General features: G+C 35.9%; 1 protein-coding gene across 7 annotated transcripts in view; it reads right to left on the bottom strand.

Annotated features, from left to right (window-relative positions):
• The window catches only part of ATRX (ATRX chromatin remodeler), a 331,172-nt gene that overhangs the window by 229,069 nt on the left and 85,230 nt on the right, over nucleotides 1-16,873 (bottom strand). For 5 of the 7 annotated variants that reach the window (XM_087860258.1, XM_045801308.2, XM_045801305.2 and 2 more), the window contains 4 exons: nucleotides 5,596-5,651; nucleotides 4,416-4,468; nucleotides 3,272-3,396; nucleotides 500-613 (listed from right to left, as the gene is read on the bottom strand). In XM_087860258.1, the coding sequence (XP_087716384.1) occupies nucleotides 500-613; nucleotides 3,272-3,396; nucleotides 4,416-4,468; nucleotides 5,596-5,651 (348 nt within the window). The remainder of the gene's footprint in view (nucleotides 1-499; nucleotides 614-3,271; nucleotides 3,397-4,415; nucleotides 4,469-5,595; nucleotides 5,652-16,873) is intronic. The other 2 variants (XM_045801311.2, XM_045801310.2) reach the window with 1 other exon arrangement.

Here is a 16,873-nt window from a genome sequence, read left to right as displayed (position 1 = left end):
TCATTCTTGATATCATCCCCAGAAATTCTAATTTGTTAGTGGAGTTAAGGGACTTGCATTTTTAATAAGCACCCCCAAATAACACTAAGGCACAGGTAACTCTGTGATACAGTGTATTTATATATATATATATATATATATATATATATAAAGTTACCTGAAGGCCATAGGCAAGATTTTGTCCAAATCTGAAATTCTTTCGGGGTGAGAGGGAACACATGGTATTTTGGAATATAGGCATTACAGAACTAATATTCAAGAAGGAAATACTAAGCTTCCTGAGAAAACTTTATAGCCACTGAAGGCAAAGGTATTTGGATAAATGGTGTTTAACCTTTTCTGCTTCAGAGCTCAGAGAGAAACAGAAGTTATTTTTAAGTAGTGCTTTTAATAAACAACGGGCAGAAAAGTGGAGGTATTTTTAATAAGCACATCAGATTTTCCAATATGGTCATAAACAGCAATTTAAACTCATGTTTTCATTTTCACTTGTATTTACCTCCGCGTTTTTTGAGATTTTCAGTTTTCATTTTACTTCTGCTTCTAAATTCAGGCCCTTTAAAATCATCTTTGTCTTCATTCAGCACTGGCTCTGGTTGTACAATCACTGTACCTAGAATGATTTCATTTAAAAAACCATTACACATATTAAATGTGCAAATGAAGTACAAGACTTCAGTTCAGATAAAGCCAACATTGCTGGTACATAATTTTGTTTCTTTCAAGCTTTCAATACTGTGTAAGGACCTCTTCAAGAGTAAATAAAACGGAAATGGTAAAAGGGCCAGGTGTCAGCAATAAGATTACTTGTTGGAATATAATTAATAAAAATAGGGTGGGGGTATTATGAACTGATTATAACAGAAATGTGTGAATAAAGTAGAAAGCCTCAGCCCAGGTCTGAATTTTTATAGTGCCTATCACAAAAACTGTTTTTGAGTATGAACACTCATGCTAAACTCCAACAAAGTTTATAAAATAGAAGGACCAGAAGGGAAATTTTAAAAAGACATCCTATTCTCATAATCCAAATCACAAACTCAGAAGAAGATTTTTAAGGGTTTTCTTATATTGTTTTGGGGGAGGATAGTGGGAGGCAATGTAAGAAGTTAATTCTGCTATCACTGCTATACCTATTCTGAGGCATTTCCCAACTAGTGTGTCAAATTTTTAGTACCCTGAAAAGTCCTTAAAGAGTCTTAAAACAGAAGATTGCCTTAAGATATTTAAGCTCAACTGCTCTAACAATAAACTGTAGAGTGAGATAATTATTGGTCTCTATGGAATATTTTAGAAAGTATGTACTTTCTTAGTTATAAAACATGTGAACTGAGAAGACAGGTTGTTAACTGAAGTTTTCATTATAATCTCTCAAGAGCAAATAAAGCAGGAGCATAGTAAAAAGGGTCCAGGTCTCACATTTACCTACATTGCTGGGCTTAGTAATTGGGCATTATTGGCAACATTTAAGAAAGTAAAACCCGGTTGTTGTCAGGGGCGGTCTCCCTGAAACATGGGCCTATGTTATTCAGCAAGCAGATTTTGGCAAGGTATAGCATCTAGTTGTATGTATTTCTGAGTCTCTGAAAAAAAAGGAGGGGAAAGCAGGCATAGAGGATTGAGTTTTTACAAACGAGCAAGTTTAAATAATCTACACACAAAAGAAAACTTTATTTACAACAACCATTTCACATATATATATCTCAGAGAAGCCACAGCATTTGAAAACGCTCAAGATTTATAATTAACAAAAAACAGAATTATTTCTGAAGATTCTTCTCTAAATGGAAGCAAAGCAGTAGAGTGGAAAAAGCACTCGCTAGCTTTGGATTCAAGCAGACCTAGTTTCTCAATTTAAAGCTTGAATAAGTTCCCTGAGCTCTGAATTTGTTCCTTTATTTCTACAAGTAGAAACAGTAACTACCTTACAGTACTGGTTTGAGGATTAAATGAGTTAGTTCTGTAAGAGTCTGGTACCTATATATACTCAATATAGTATTATAATAATAATTATCATCACCCAAATTCTACCTTATGAAGTGGGTCTATTTTTGGTTTGGTGGGAGAGAATTATAATTAATTCAGGTTAGAAACATCCCATACTAACTTTCTTCCACAGTATCATTAAAAGAAAGATTTGAATTCCTATTTCTTAGCTCACCCAGTGACCATCATAAGGACTCCGAGTGACAACCACTGAGAATGTAACGATCCAAAGTGAGTCACTGCCTATGGGACTCACACTCCCTCATTAGCTGTTTCTGCCCTCGGCCACTAACCATTACATGAAATTGTCACGGATGATTTGCAAAAGCCAAGTAAATGGTAGGCCCATCAATTTTCCTTCTTTCTGCTTTCTCTCATTCATTCCTTTTCCTCATTTCATATTTCATCTACTATAACTCCTAATTTGTCCTAGTCAAGCAATGTTATGCTCCTTCCCATTTTTTAAACTTTCATAATCGAAAAATGTGTCACGAAAATATAAATGCAGACAGAGAACAAAGTTTAGTAAACACTGCTATAAATGATCTGTGAGGATAAATTTGAAAAATCTAAGATACTTGCACATATTATTAATAAAGAAAAAATCTAAACTTTTGACTCTGAAACACCATGAAATTACCAAGACCTTTGTCATTACTCTTATCATATAATCATACTGCTCTCAGACTTGGGCTATGAAACTTCCAAGATTTTCACTTGGCTTTTTTCCCCCAATCTAATTAATGAGGTTTTAAGGTTAGAACTACAACAGTTGAAAGGCATGTGACAAGGCGTTTTAAAGAGGTAATTACAAGAAATACATCTAAAGCTATCTTTGATAACTAGCTTCAGCTTTTAGTCTTAGAGAATTTAAGAATGCAGTAAGATTAAACCAGACTTTAAATGTTTTTGTAAAGTTTTAAGAATATTCATGTTTTCCTATAAAGCAAGCATATTTAAATTCACTGAACCAAAACTTAATATAAACGTTTAAACTAACTTCCACATTCAAATACAATTTAGAGACTAAAATCCCTTTTCTAAAACCCAATGCTAAGAGAAAATAAGTTTTGTTCTTTTTCAAAGCTGATTGCAAATACTGTAAGTTTTTAATCTCAGTAACACACATTTTCATTACCATTCTAATACATTTCCAGAAAACCACTATTAAAATGCTAGTTTTGTTCCTTTACACACAGCTAACAGAAATCAAGTTCCAATTTTATAATGACATTTAAAAATACATTTCAACTTTAACTTCATATGAAAAATTAATACACATTACCTTTTGGCAAGCTTTGCATAGTAATATCATTTTCTGAATTTTCATTAGAAGCATCTTCATTTACAGTTTCATCCAAAGGTTTTTCATCATCAGATTCAACATACTTTGTTACAATTGAAGGTTTCCTATGAAAGAATTAAGTCCATAGAATTATGGACATTTCTGACAACTGGAATAATAACCAAAGAACGTGTTTAGATTGAACGGTGGCTCTTAACCAGAGATACACATCAGACTCACCTACAGAAGCACAAATCTCTGTACCGTATTACTGAAAATTATGATTCAGTAGGTCTGGGGTAGGACCAGGGTATGTTCGTTCTGAAAAAGCTACCGGGGGGGGGGGGGGTGATGAAGGGATCTCCTCATTAAGAATCACCACTTTAGAGAATAAGTTAAAATAAAGCTGTATTTATTAAGAGACATTCCCACTGGTAAAAAACAACAAATGCCAGGGGCACCTGGCTGGCTCAGACAACAGAGCATCTGACTCTGGATCTCCAGGTTGTGAGTTCAAGCCCCATGTTGGGCGTGGAGTCTTCTTAAAAAAAAAAAAAAAAAAAAAAAAAAACAAATGCCCAATAGAATAAACTGCAAACTTCCAATAAAATCTATACAGTATATTATGCTTTATAGTATGATTAGAAGTAGTTTCAGTCCTTATGTATAATTCATTTTGACAATCTAACACAGAAAAGTAATTTTACCACTCTTTAATCTCCCTATAACTTCCTCATAAGCATAATGGCTACCCCAACCCATCATCCTGGACAATTTGACATAATCCTAAGAAACCCATATTGCTACATGAGGCATTCATTTCATTTTCCCTCTGTCCTTTTTTTGAGCACATATATAATCTAAAAGAAACTATCTACATATTGCAAGGGCCACTAAAGCATAATAAATCCTCCTTGTAAAATTCCACTAAAATTCAAAGTCAGAATGAATCAATAATTGTTGAAGTTAATTGATGGATACAAGAGAATTCATTATACTATACTGCCCAGTTTTTAATGTGTATCTTTGTATAAAATAGTTTATTTAGTTAGAACAAGGGTGCTTGAAGTTTAGAAAAGATTATTATTCTCAGAAAAAGAAAATAAAACAACCTGAAAATGTTTTCCCTTCAATGTCAACCAACCTTTTTGATCGTGATGATCCTGATGATTTGGATTTTTCTGAAGAGCTAGCTCCCTAAACGTGAGAAATAAATAAAAAAGTGAATACAACTCTCAAAGACATGCCCCTACAATTAACTATTTCCCTATACCAAGATCTCTGATACCGTAACATAATGGGATATTACTTTTATACCTAAAATATTTTTAAAAGGAACTTCAAAAACTAATTCTCATTTATTCTCAGGCTTCCTTGATTTAAGATTAATTTCCTGGGTTTTTTTTAATTAAATTGTTTCCATTTAATTTTGTGGTGTAGGTGAGGATGCACTACTACATCATGATCCTGACCCAAGTCAACAAAGATGAAGCAAAGGTACAGAAGTAATCAGATCCTGATGGACGTAGGGAGTTTTAAGGATCTAAAAGATGTGTCATTTTCTCTATCCTAACATATGGCATAAAATACCTTCTACAATTTCCTCTGAGACACTAAATTTATCCTCATTTTGCCAATACAGTCAATATATTTTTTTGGATTAAAATTTTTATACTAGGTGGAAAGAATCCCAAAACTATAGCACAGGCCTGGGTATCACGAGTGAAGGACATCAGGATGCGTTCCTATGATAATGCTTAAGATACTCTAAATATCCAGTTTTGAGAGATGTCAGAACCATGGAGTCATGCCCATAACAACCACCTTGAGCACCACTATTACAATATAATAATGTTCAAATACCTATCTATTAGCAAGCCTTCAGTTGTCTGACTTCAGGTATATTGCTAAAGTGAACCACACAATAATAAAAACAATGAACACCTTCTAAAAATAAACAACTACCCAAAATGAAGTATTATAATACTTCAGCATAACAGTAAACTTAAACACATGCATGTATTAAAGAGAAGCAATCTGGGGTGCCTGGGTGGCACAGTCGGTTAAGTGTCCAACTCTTGGTTTCAGCTCAGGTCATGATCTCAGGGTTATGAGATCAAGCCCCATGTTGGGCTTCATGCTCAGCGTGGAGTCAGCTTGAGTTTCTGTCTCCCTCTGACCCTCCCTGCTACACTCACTCTCTCTCTTTCTCTAAAATAAATAAATAAATCTTTAAAAAAAAATAGAAGCAATCTGATAACATATACTCTAGTTGGTTATTAGCAATTAATAAGTATCTTTTAAATGCTTCAAATTAGTCTTACCTCTTCCTTGCTGTTTTCCATCATATCTGAGTTATTTCCAGAACCACTGACTTTTTCTTAAAAGAGAAGAAATAAAAACTTTATTTATCTCTTCAAAGCATTATCAAACAGACCACCAAAACTACAACTCCATGAACCCATTTTTCAATCTATGAAGTACAACAGTACTGTTAATACATTACTCACATTAAGATATTCTTAGAAGAATTTTCTCACTAGAATCACTCCCTTGACACACTAACCTCTTCTTTAATCCCAAGTTTCTAGGGATGCCTGGGTGGCTCAATCGCTTAAGCACCTGCCTTCAGCTCAGGTCATGATCCTAGGGTCCTGAGACCAAGTCCTGCATCGGGATCCTCGCTCATTGAGGAGCCTGCTTCTCCCTCTGCCTACTGCTCCCCCTGCTTGTGCTCTCTCTCTCTGACAAATATATAAAATCCTTAAAAATAAATGAATAAAAACAAGTTAAAGCACCAAGTTTCTAAAAATAGTAGTCTGGTATCAAAACATTTCCTACTGGAATTTTCTAAGGTATTTTATCTCTTTTTTTTTAAGATTTTATTTATTTGACAGAGAGAGACACCGAGAGAGGGAACACAAGCAGAGGGAGTAGGAGAGGGAGAAGCAGGCTTCCCACTGAGCAGGCAGCCTGATACAGGGCTCAATCCCAGGACCCTGGGATCATGACCTGAGCCAAAGGCAGATGCTTAATGGCTGAGCCACCCAGGGGTCCCAAGGTATTTTCTCATAAAAGAAAATTTAACCTCCATCTTTTACTAACAATACAATCATACTATTAATAAATTTTATTTCCCTTCACCTAAGACACTGGAAAAATAACAGCAAACTAAACCTAAAGGAAGCAGAGGGAAAGAAATAATAAATATTAGAGCTAAATTTAATGACACAGAATAGAAAAATCACTGAAATCAAAAGTTAGTTCTTTGAAAAGATAAATGAAATTGACCAACCTTAAGCTAGACTGACCAAGGGAAAAAAAAAGCAAAACTCAAATTACTAGAATCAGAAATTAAAAAGGGAACATTACTATCTACCTTAAAGAAATAAACAGATTATAAAGAAATATCAAGAAGAATTATATGCCAAAATATTAGATAACAAAATATGGACAAATTCCTAAACACACACAACTAACAAAACTGACTAAAGAATAAATACACAATGTGAATAGACCTATAACTGAAGAGACTGAATTAGTAATCAAAAAACTACCCACAAAGAAAATCAAAGGCCCAGGTGGCTTCACCACTGAAATATACCAAAAATTCAAAAAAAGAATTCTTCACAAATTTTTCCAATACAAAAAGGAGGGAAACTTACCAAATTAATGTTTATGAGAGCAGTATCATACCAAAACCAGTAAAGGTACCACAAAAAGAGAAATCTACAGAACACTATCACAAATATAGACAGGAAAGTCCTCAACAAAATACTAGAAAACGTCAACAGAATAAAAGACAAGTCTTTCTCCCACAGACTGGGAGAAAATATCTGCAAAAGACATATCTGATAAAGGACTATTATCTAAAAGATACAAAGAACTCAATAATAATAAACAACATGATTAGAAATGGCCATATGCACCCCAATGTTCATAGCAGCATTGTCCACAATAGCTAAATCGTGGAAGGAACCAAGATGCCCTTCAACAGATGACTGGATTAAGAAGTTGTGGTCCATATATACAATGGAATATTACTCAGCTATCAGAAAGAACGAGTTCTCAACATTTGCTGCAACATGGACGGCACTGGAGGAGATAATGCTAAGTGAAATAAGTCAAGCAGAGAAAGACAATTATCATATGATTTCTCTCATCTATGGAACATAAGAACTAGGAAGATCGGTAGGGGAAGAAAGGGATAAAGAAAGGAGGGGTAATCAGAAGGGGGAATGAACCATGAGAGACTATGGACTCTGAGAAACAAACTGAGGGCTTCAGAGGGGAGGAGGGTGGGGGAATGGGATAGACCGGTGATGGATAGTAAGGAGGGCACGTATTGCATGGTGCACTGGGTGTTATACGCAAGTAATGAATCATGGAACTTTGCATCAGAAACCAGGGATGTACTGTATGGTGACTAACATAATATAATAAAAAAAAATTAAAAAAAAAGAAATGGGCAAAAGGTCTGAAAATATCTTACCAAAGATACACAGTGACAAATAAGCATATAAAAAGATGCTCCACACCATATGTCATGATGCAATTGGAAATTAAAACAATCAGATAATACTACACAATCAACAGACAAATGCAGAACACTGACACCACCAAATCTGGTGAGGATGTGGAGCAACAGAAGTCTCATTTAATTGCTGCTGGGAACAGAAAATGGTACAACCATTTTGGAAGACATTTGGGCAGTTTCTTACAAAATTAACCATTCTCTTACCATATGATCCAGCAATCACACTCCTTGATAAATACCCAAATAAGATGAAAACTAAATCCACTCAAAGGCTGCACACAGATGCTTATAAACACTTTTATTTTACATAAACACCCTTTTTATTTATATAAACATCTTTGTATGTAGCTTTATTCATAACAGCCAAAACATGGAAACAACCAACATATCCTTCAGAAGGTGAATAGGATAAACTAACCCTGGTACATCCAGACAATGGAGTATTAGTCACCACTTAAAAAAAAAAAAAGAGCTATGAAGCCATGGAAAGAGATGGAGGAACCCTGAATGTATATTACCAAGTGAAAGAACCCAATCTGAAAAGGCCACCTATTATGACATTCTGGAAAAGGCAAAACTATGTAAACAGTAAAAACATCAGTGTTGCCAGGAGTTAAAGGGGAAGGAAGAATGGATAGATGGAACAGAGAATTTTTAGTGCAGTGAAACCAACCTGTATGACACTATAATGGTAGATCAATGTCATTATACATTTATCAAAATTCTTTGAATGTCTAACACCAAGAGTGAAATCTAATGCAAACTATAGGTTCTGAGTGATAAAGGCTTGTCAATGTAGGTTCATCAACTGTAACAAACATACAGCTGTGGAGAGTGAGGGAAACAGATACAGGAAATCCTTGTACTTTTCATTCAATTTTTCTGTGAACCTAAAACTGCTCTAGGGTGCCTGTGTGGCTCAGTTGGGTAACCATCTGCCTTCGGCTCAGGTCATGATCCCAGGGTCCTAGAATAGAGTCCTGCATCGGGCTCCCTGCTCAGCAGGGAGTCTGCTTCTCTGCTCCTCCCCTGGTTCATGCGTGTTCTCTCTCCCTCTCTCTCTCTCTCTCTCTCTCTCTCTCATTCTCTTTTAAATAAATAAATAAAATCTTAGAAAAAATGTTTTAAAAAACTGCTCTAAAAAGTAAAATCTATCTTAAAAGACCCTAAAAAAAGGGAACATCCTCAACTGTCTACAAAATACCCACAGGTTAACATCATACTAAATGGTAAAAGACGTAATGCTTTCCTCCCTAACATCAGAAACAAGAAAGGAAATCCACTCTTGCGACTTCTATTCAATATTGCAATGGAGATTCTAGCCAGACCAAGTAGTCAAGAGAAAGAAATAAAAGCCATCATGATTGAAGAGAGAGAAGTAAAACTACCTCTCTTTGGAGATGACATTATCTTATATATAGAAAATCTATGGAATCCAACAAAAAACTATTAGAACTAATAAAACAGTACAGAAAGATTGAAAAATACAAGAACAATACAAAAAAAATCAATTGTATTTCTACTCACTTGTAAAGAATGACCTGAAAATAAAGAAAACAATCCAACTTAATAGTAAGATGGCAATAGTCCCCAAACTGATCTACCAATACAATGCAATCCTTGTCAGAATCCCAGCTGACTTCTAGAAATTGACAAGCTCATTCTAAAATTTGTATAGAATTTAACAGGAATAGCCAAAAAAGCCTTCAAAATAAAAATAAAACAGGAAGATTCACACTTCACAATTTCAAAACTTCCTATAAAACAATTGTTAACTAATACAGTGTAGTACTGGCAAAAGGATAGACACATAGATGAGTCAAAAAAAACAACTGAAAGTCCAGAAATAAAACCACATATCTACAGTTGACTGGTTTTTTCCCCCAATTGATTTTCAATAAGGATGACAAGACCATTCAGTGGGGAAATAGTCTTTTCAACAAATGATGTTAACTCAACTATGTACCCAGATGCAAAAAGTGAACTTGGAGCCCTCCTCACACCACATACAAAAGTTAACTTCAAATGCATCAAAGACCTAAAAAGTTAAAACTATATAACTCTTAGAAGAAAATATAGGGGTAAATCCTTGTGACCTCAGATTTAGTACTATGAATTCTTAGATATGACAACAAAAACATGAGCAATAAGAAAATAAGATTAACTGTACTTTATCAAAATTAAAAGCTTTGTGCTTCAAAGGACACCATCAAGAAGATGAAAGACAACCAACAAAATGGGAGAAGATATTTGCAAATCATATATCTGACCCAAGTTCCCACTGACAGATGAATGAAAAACTAAATATGCTATATACATACAATGGAATGCTACTCAATCTTAAAAAGGAAGGGCATTTTGATACATGCCACAGCACTGATAAAGCTGAAGGCATTATGCTAAGTAAAATAAGCCAGACACAAGAGGACAAAAACTGTATTAGCCCTCCTACTTATATGAGGATCCTAAAATAGTTAAGATTATAGAAACAGAATGTAGAATGGTGGTTGCCGGGGCTAGCAAAGAGAGGATTGGAAAGTTAGTGCTTAACGGGTGCAGAGTTTCATTTGAAAATGAAAAGTTCTGGAGATAGATGGTGGTAATGTTTGCACAACCACGTGAATGTACTTAATGCCAGGGAATTATATACTTAAAATTGGTTAAAATGGTAAATTTTATTTTAATAAAAAGTTTGGAATATATAAAAAAATGCTAAAAATCAATAATAAAAACAAATACCCAATTAAAAATTGGGCAAAGGGTCTCAATAGACGATTCTCCAAGGAAAATATATACAAATTGTCAACAAGCACATGAAAAGATGCTCAGTATCATTAGCCCTCGGGTAAATGAAAACCAAATCCAAAATGAGACACTACTTCACATGCACTAGGAAGGCTAAAATCAAAAAGTCAGATAATAATTATTGACATGGATGCAGAGAAATCAGAATCCTCGTACACTGCTAAGCGGGAATGTAAAAAGGTGCAGCCACTTTGGAAAATATTTTGGCATTTCCTCAAAGGATTTAACATAGTTACCATATAATCTAGCAATTCTACTCCTAAGTATGTACCCAAGAAAAACAAAAATACGCTGCCATACACAAACTTGTTCATAAATGTTTATAACAGCATTATTCATAATAGCCAAAAGGTGTAAACAAGACAAATGTCATATAAAAGAATGTTATTTGGCCATAAAAAGGAATGAAGTATTAAAACATGCTACAACATAGATAAATCTTGAACGCATTACATTAAGTGAAAGAAGCCAGTCATAAAGGACCACATATTATACAATGCCACTCATAAGAAAAGTCCAAAACAGGGAAATCCATAAAGCCAAGAAAGTAGATTAGCAAGGTTGCTTGGTAGATTAGTGAGGGGGGGTGTTTCTTTTGAGGTGATAAAAAGGTTATAAAATTAACTACAGTGATGGTTACACATATCTGTGAAATACAAAAACTACATTGTATACTTTAAATGGGTGAATTTTATGTTATACAAATTATATCTCAGTAACACTGTTAAAAGTGCTATTAGTCATTAAGGAAATGCCAATTAAAACCACAATAAGATATCACTAAGCATCTATCAGAATACATAAGATTAAAAAGGAATGCTGGTGTAGATGCAGAGAAACTGAGTCACTCATATATTGCTTTGGGAATATAAAATGGTATGGCCCCTCTGGAACTCAATTTACAGTTTAGGAGTATCTTAAAATAAACAAGCAACTATTGTATGACCCACCAACTGCACTCCCAGGCATTTATCCCAGAGAAATGAAAATGTAGTTCACACAAATGCTCACCAGCAGTTATATTTGTAATAGTTCAAATATGGAATCAGCCCAGATGTCCCTTAACAGGTGAATGATTAAACAAACTGTGGTATATCCATAACATGGAACACTACCACACTGCAATAAAAAGGAAATAACTACTGGTACATGCAAAAACTCAGATGAATCTCTAGGGAATTTTGCTAAGTGAAAAAATCAAATCCCAAATACATACATTCATATGATTCCATTTATGTAACATGTTTTAAATGACAGAACTTTAGAAATGGAGGACAGATTAGTGATTGCCAGGTGTTAGGCCTGGGTAGGAGTCAGGCTAGGGAGGTGAGCATGATTATGAAAGGGCAAGATGAGTAATCTGTGAGGGTGGATATATGACTATAGGGGTGGAGATATGAATCAATCCAAGTAATAAAATTGTATAAAACCCAATAAACTCACACAAGTACAAGGAAAACATAGGAAATCTGAACCCGATCAGTAGATATCAATAACCTGATTACAATAATATATTATAGTTTTAGAAAATGTTGCCATTATGGGGAAACTAGACAAAGTGTATATAAGACCTCTGTATTAGCTGTTACAACTGCATGTGAGTCTATAATTATCTAAATATAAATGTCACTGTAAAAAACTGTCAGAAAACTAGGAATAAAGGGAAACATCCTCAACTCGATAAGAGTATTTACAAAAACCATTTATATGGGAACCATCATACTTAATGGTGAAATACTGAATGCTTTACCACCAAGGTTAGGAACACCAAGAGAGTATCTGCCATCACCACTCCTCTTCATGATAATGGAAAATACAAAAACTCCTACCCAGCACAATGAGGCAAGAAATGGAATTAAAATACACACAGATAAAACGAAGAAATAAAATTATCCCTATTTTCAGGAAAGATTACATAGAAAATTCCAAGGAATCTACAAGGCAAAAAAATAAAACAAAGAAAAACCCTCCCTACAGCAAGTTCACAGAATTCAAGGGCAACATAAAAAGAGAATAAAATTCCTACATACCTGCAATGAACAAATAAAACCTAAATTACAAATAACAGAATTTAAAATAGCACCCCAAATACCTGAAATACTTACGTAAAAATCTAACAAAATATGTGCAAGATTAGTATATAGATAACTACAAAACGCTGGGCCCACTGAGAATTTCTACTGACTTTTTTTCCTGAGCATGGGTTACATATTCTTATTCTTTGCATGTGCTTGATTGATAACTACACAGTTTTACTGGGGAAAGGCTTTGAAGAGCAAGTGCTCCATACACTTTCTTTTTTAATGTTTTCTATTCTCAGATGGATAAATTCTATTAGTCTGTCATCAAATTCACTGACACACTGCTACCTTTAATCTCATGTCAAGTACAATGATTTATTTTTTAGTTCAAGAATTTCAAAATGGGTTTTCACAGTTTTTACATCTATGCTAAGATTTCCTATCTCTCTGTTCATCATAAATGTATTTGCCTTTTGTGCTTGAGCTTAGTTGTAATTGCTGCTTTAATGTTCTTGTCTGCTAATCTCAATGTCTGAGTCATCTGTAGATTGGTCTCTGTTGATTGTTTTTCCTTTTGAGCATGGGTCACATTTCTTCTTTCTTCATCTATCTAGTATTTAGGATTGGTACTGGTCATTTGGAAAGATAAAGTGAAGGCACTGGAGCCCATTATATTCCTCCAAAGAGTTGATATTTCTGTTATGAGGAGGTAGTTAACTTAGCTGAAATCAAACCCCAAACTGTTTACCCTGTACTGGAAGCAACTAAAAGTTTTCTACTGTTCTTTTTACCCCTAACTGAGCTGCCTGGAATCTGGGTTGCACCTGAACAATTCAATCACAGGTATGGTTGGAGTTTTTGCAGCTTTTGGAGTTCCCAATTTGTACCTCTCTTCTGAATGGAATCTTCCCCCTCATTTTACAAAAGCTGCCAGGGTCCCCCTAAATTTCTTCATACATCATCCAATATGAATGCAGATTTCTATCTAAGTCTTAACTGTCCCCAACTGAGCTGACATTTTCCTTAAGTAAAAAAGGCTTAACAATTGGGAATTCACTAACAGTATTTCTTTCTTCCATGTGTTCACTCCCCTCCCATTTGTGTCTGCTTTTTGTCACTTTCCAGTTCCTTCACATAATTATTTTCAGTATTTTGGCCAGAGTTTATAACTGGTATCTGTGGGAGATAATCTGCTTGTGCAAATGAAGCTAGTCTGCCACCACCAGAGGCAGAATTCCCCAACTACCTACTAAACACAGAACTCTGACAATATAACGTCATTCTAAAGATAAAGAGAATTTAAGACAAATACTTAATACTAGTTAGGTTTCTCTGTTGTGATGGTATGGTTAGCAAATTTGAAAATAGGTGGATAACATGAGGACTGGGCAAATGAGTACAAAAATTGAGGATAACAGGGCCAAATTTCTCTGTTACAGAAAGAAGTTAAAATACAAAAAGAGGAAGACTACAGTGAAATCTGTGGTAACAAATTAGAATTAAAAGTATCAATATCAACTTCAAGAGAGGATGATAGAGTGGAAGGGTCCTAAGCTCCCCTCCAGCCAAGGAAACCCCAGATAACACCTACATCAGTGTAAATAACACAGAAAACAAGCCAAAGACTGGCAAAACAGATTCTCCACAGCTATCATAGAGAAGAGGCCACATCAAAAATGGTAGCGAAGGGGGTGCCTGGGTGGCACAGCGGTTAAGTGTCTGCCTTCGGCTCAGGGCATGATCCCGGCATTATGGGATCGAGCCCCACATCAGGCTCCTCCGCTATGAGCCTGCTTCTTCCTCTCCCACTCCCCCTGCTTGTGTTCCCTCTCTCGCTGGCTGTCTCTATCTCTGTCAAATAAATAAATAAAATCTTTAAAAAAAAATGGTAGCGAGGGCACAGACACGGTTAGGAACAAAACTGACCCAAGAGACTGTCTACAAGAGGAAGGGAAGCCACAAGCACAGAGAAGGGAGAAGAGCACACCCCACACCAGGCTCCCCAGGCATGGGGGGCCTGCACTGGAAAGATGAATCCCCATACCATTTGGCTTTGAAAATGAGAGAAACTCAACACTGAAAATTTTTATAATCAGTGGGGCTCAACACTTTGAACTTTAAAAAATCAGCAGCCTGGGCTCTGAGAAAACCACAGGGCAAGAGGAAACTGAGTCCCTGCCCTTAAAGAGCAAGCATGAGAAACAACCCCAATGAGATACCACACAGAAGCAGCAGTTTGAAAACCACCAGGGGTATACGGTAAGGAAACTGATGTATTTACTAATCTCAGAACCTGCATAAGAGGGGAAGGGATCTTCAGGAGATTACTCCAAGAACAGAAAAGTAGGCAGGTACCACTTACCTCCTCAAACCCTAGTCCAGATACCAGGGCACTTCCAGGAACCAGTGTACACTGTCCACCTAGCTTGCAAACATCACACCATGCCCTCCATAAGAGTACTCCAAAGCATCTCCAAGTCCCCTCTACAGCAGATTAGTCCATACCTTGCTAACACCATGGGCCCTGCCTACACCCCCGCCTCTCCTTCCAATCTGCCCCACTGAACCCAACAACAGCAAAGGTCCACCTAAAGAGGAACCAAAAAACTGGCATTGTGCAAGCAGACCTGAAAGTGGCCAGAACCAATACAAAGTGACTCATGCCCTGGGGGAACAGACAAATATGCACACAAACCAGTTCAAATGCAGCCCCGCAGAAGGCTGAAGGCAGACAAATGGTATGATGGCAGACCCCACTCACTTATGCAAGTCTCTGGAGACGACAGAGAGAGAGCACCCTGCAGCAGTTCAGTTAAGACTGAAAACTGCAAATGCTCATACAAGCCAACTCAAGCACAAGCCGTCCCCAGCCTGGCCTATTAACAATGCAGGGACCAAACTCTGCCCATAATAGGCAAAAGGAGCCATTGGATCCAACTGCACTGAAGACAACTGTGGCTCAGCCACAACATTATAGTGCACACGACACATACAGGAGATACCCCTGAAGTGCAAGGTTCTGGTGAACATGGGACCTTGCACTGCAGGGAACTACAGGACATCTTCCCCACAAGACCACTACTTACAAGTGTAGAAGACACAGAAGACATAGATGACTTTCCTAACACATATAAATAGACACAGAGAGTGAGACAAAGTAAGGAGAAAGAAGAATATGCACCAAACGAAAAAAACAAAAAATGACAGGAAGAGAAGCAAACAAAACAGAGATAAGCAATATGCCTGAGAGAAAATTTAATATAATGGTCCTAGAGATACACACTAGAATTGAGAAGAGTGGAAAATTTCACTGAGAACCTCAACAAAGAGACATAAAATATAAAAAAGAACCAAGCAGAGATGAAGAACACAATAAATGAAATTAAAAATACACTAGAGGGAATAAGCAGTAGACCAGAGGAAGCAGAAAAACACATCAGTGACCTGGAAGACAGAGTACTGGAAGGTAATCAAGCTACACAAGAGAAAGAACAGAATAAAAAATGAGAACAGATTAAAGGAACACAGCAAAAAGGAACGTATACATATTAGGGATCCCAGAAAGAGAAGACAAAATGAGGTAGAAAGTTTATTTGCAGAAATAATACCTGAAAAATTACCAAATCTAGAGAAGGAAAGAGAAATCCAGATCCACGATGAGGTACAGAGAGTCCCAGAAAAAAAATCAACCCAAGGAGGTCCACACCAAGTCACATAATAATTAAAATGGCAAAAAATAGTGATAAAGAGAGGATATTAAAATTACAGAACATTTTATCCTAAAGCAGCAGAATACACATTCTTTTCAAGTGCACACGGGCATTCTCCAATACATATAACATACTGGGTCACATATCAGCCCTAAACAAGTACAAAAAGATGAAGATCAGACCATGCATTATTTTCAGATCATAATACTATGAATCTTGAAGTCAACCAGAAGAAAAAATTTGGAAAGACCACAAATACATGGAGGTTAAAGAACATCATACTAATGAATAAAAGGGTTAACCAGGAAACCAAAGAAGAAATTTAAAAAAATACATGGAAAAAAGTGAAAATGAAAACACAACAGTACAAAACCTTTGAGATGCAGCAAAAGCAGTCCTAAGAGGGAAGTACACTGAAATACAGGCATACCTCAAGAAGCAAGAAAAGGGTCAAATAAAAACCTAAACTTACACCTAAAGGAGCTAGAAAAGGAATAGCAAATAAAGCTTAAAGCCAGCAGAAAAAGGG

The sequence above is a fragment of the Ursus americanus genome, chromosome X, assembly GCF_024610735.1.
Source record: "Ursus americanus isolate L20-20 chromosome X, mUrsAme1.1.p, whole genome shotgun sequence".
Lineage (NCBI taxonomy): Eukaryota > Metazoa > Chordata > Mammalia > Carnivora > Ursidae > Ursus > Ursus americanus.
The sequence above is the reverse complement of the archived record's forward strand: the minus strand, read 5'-3'. Positions and strand labels throughout refer to the sequence as shown.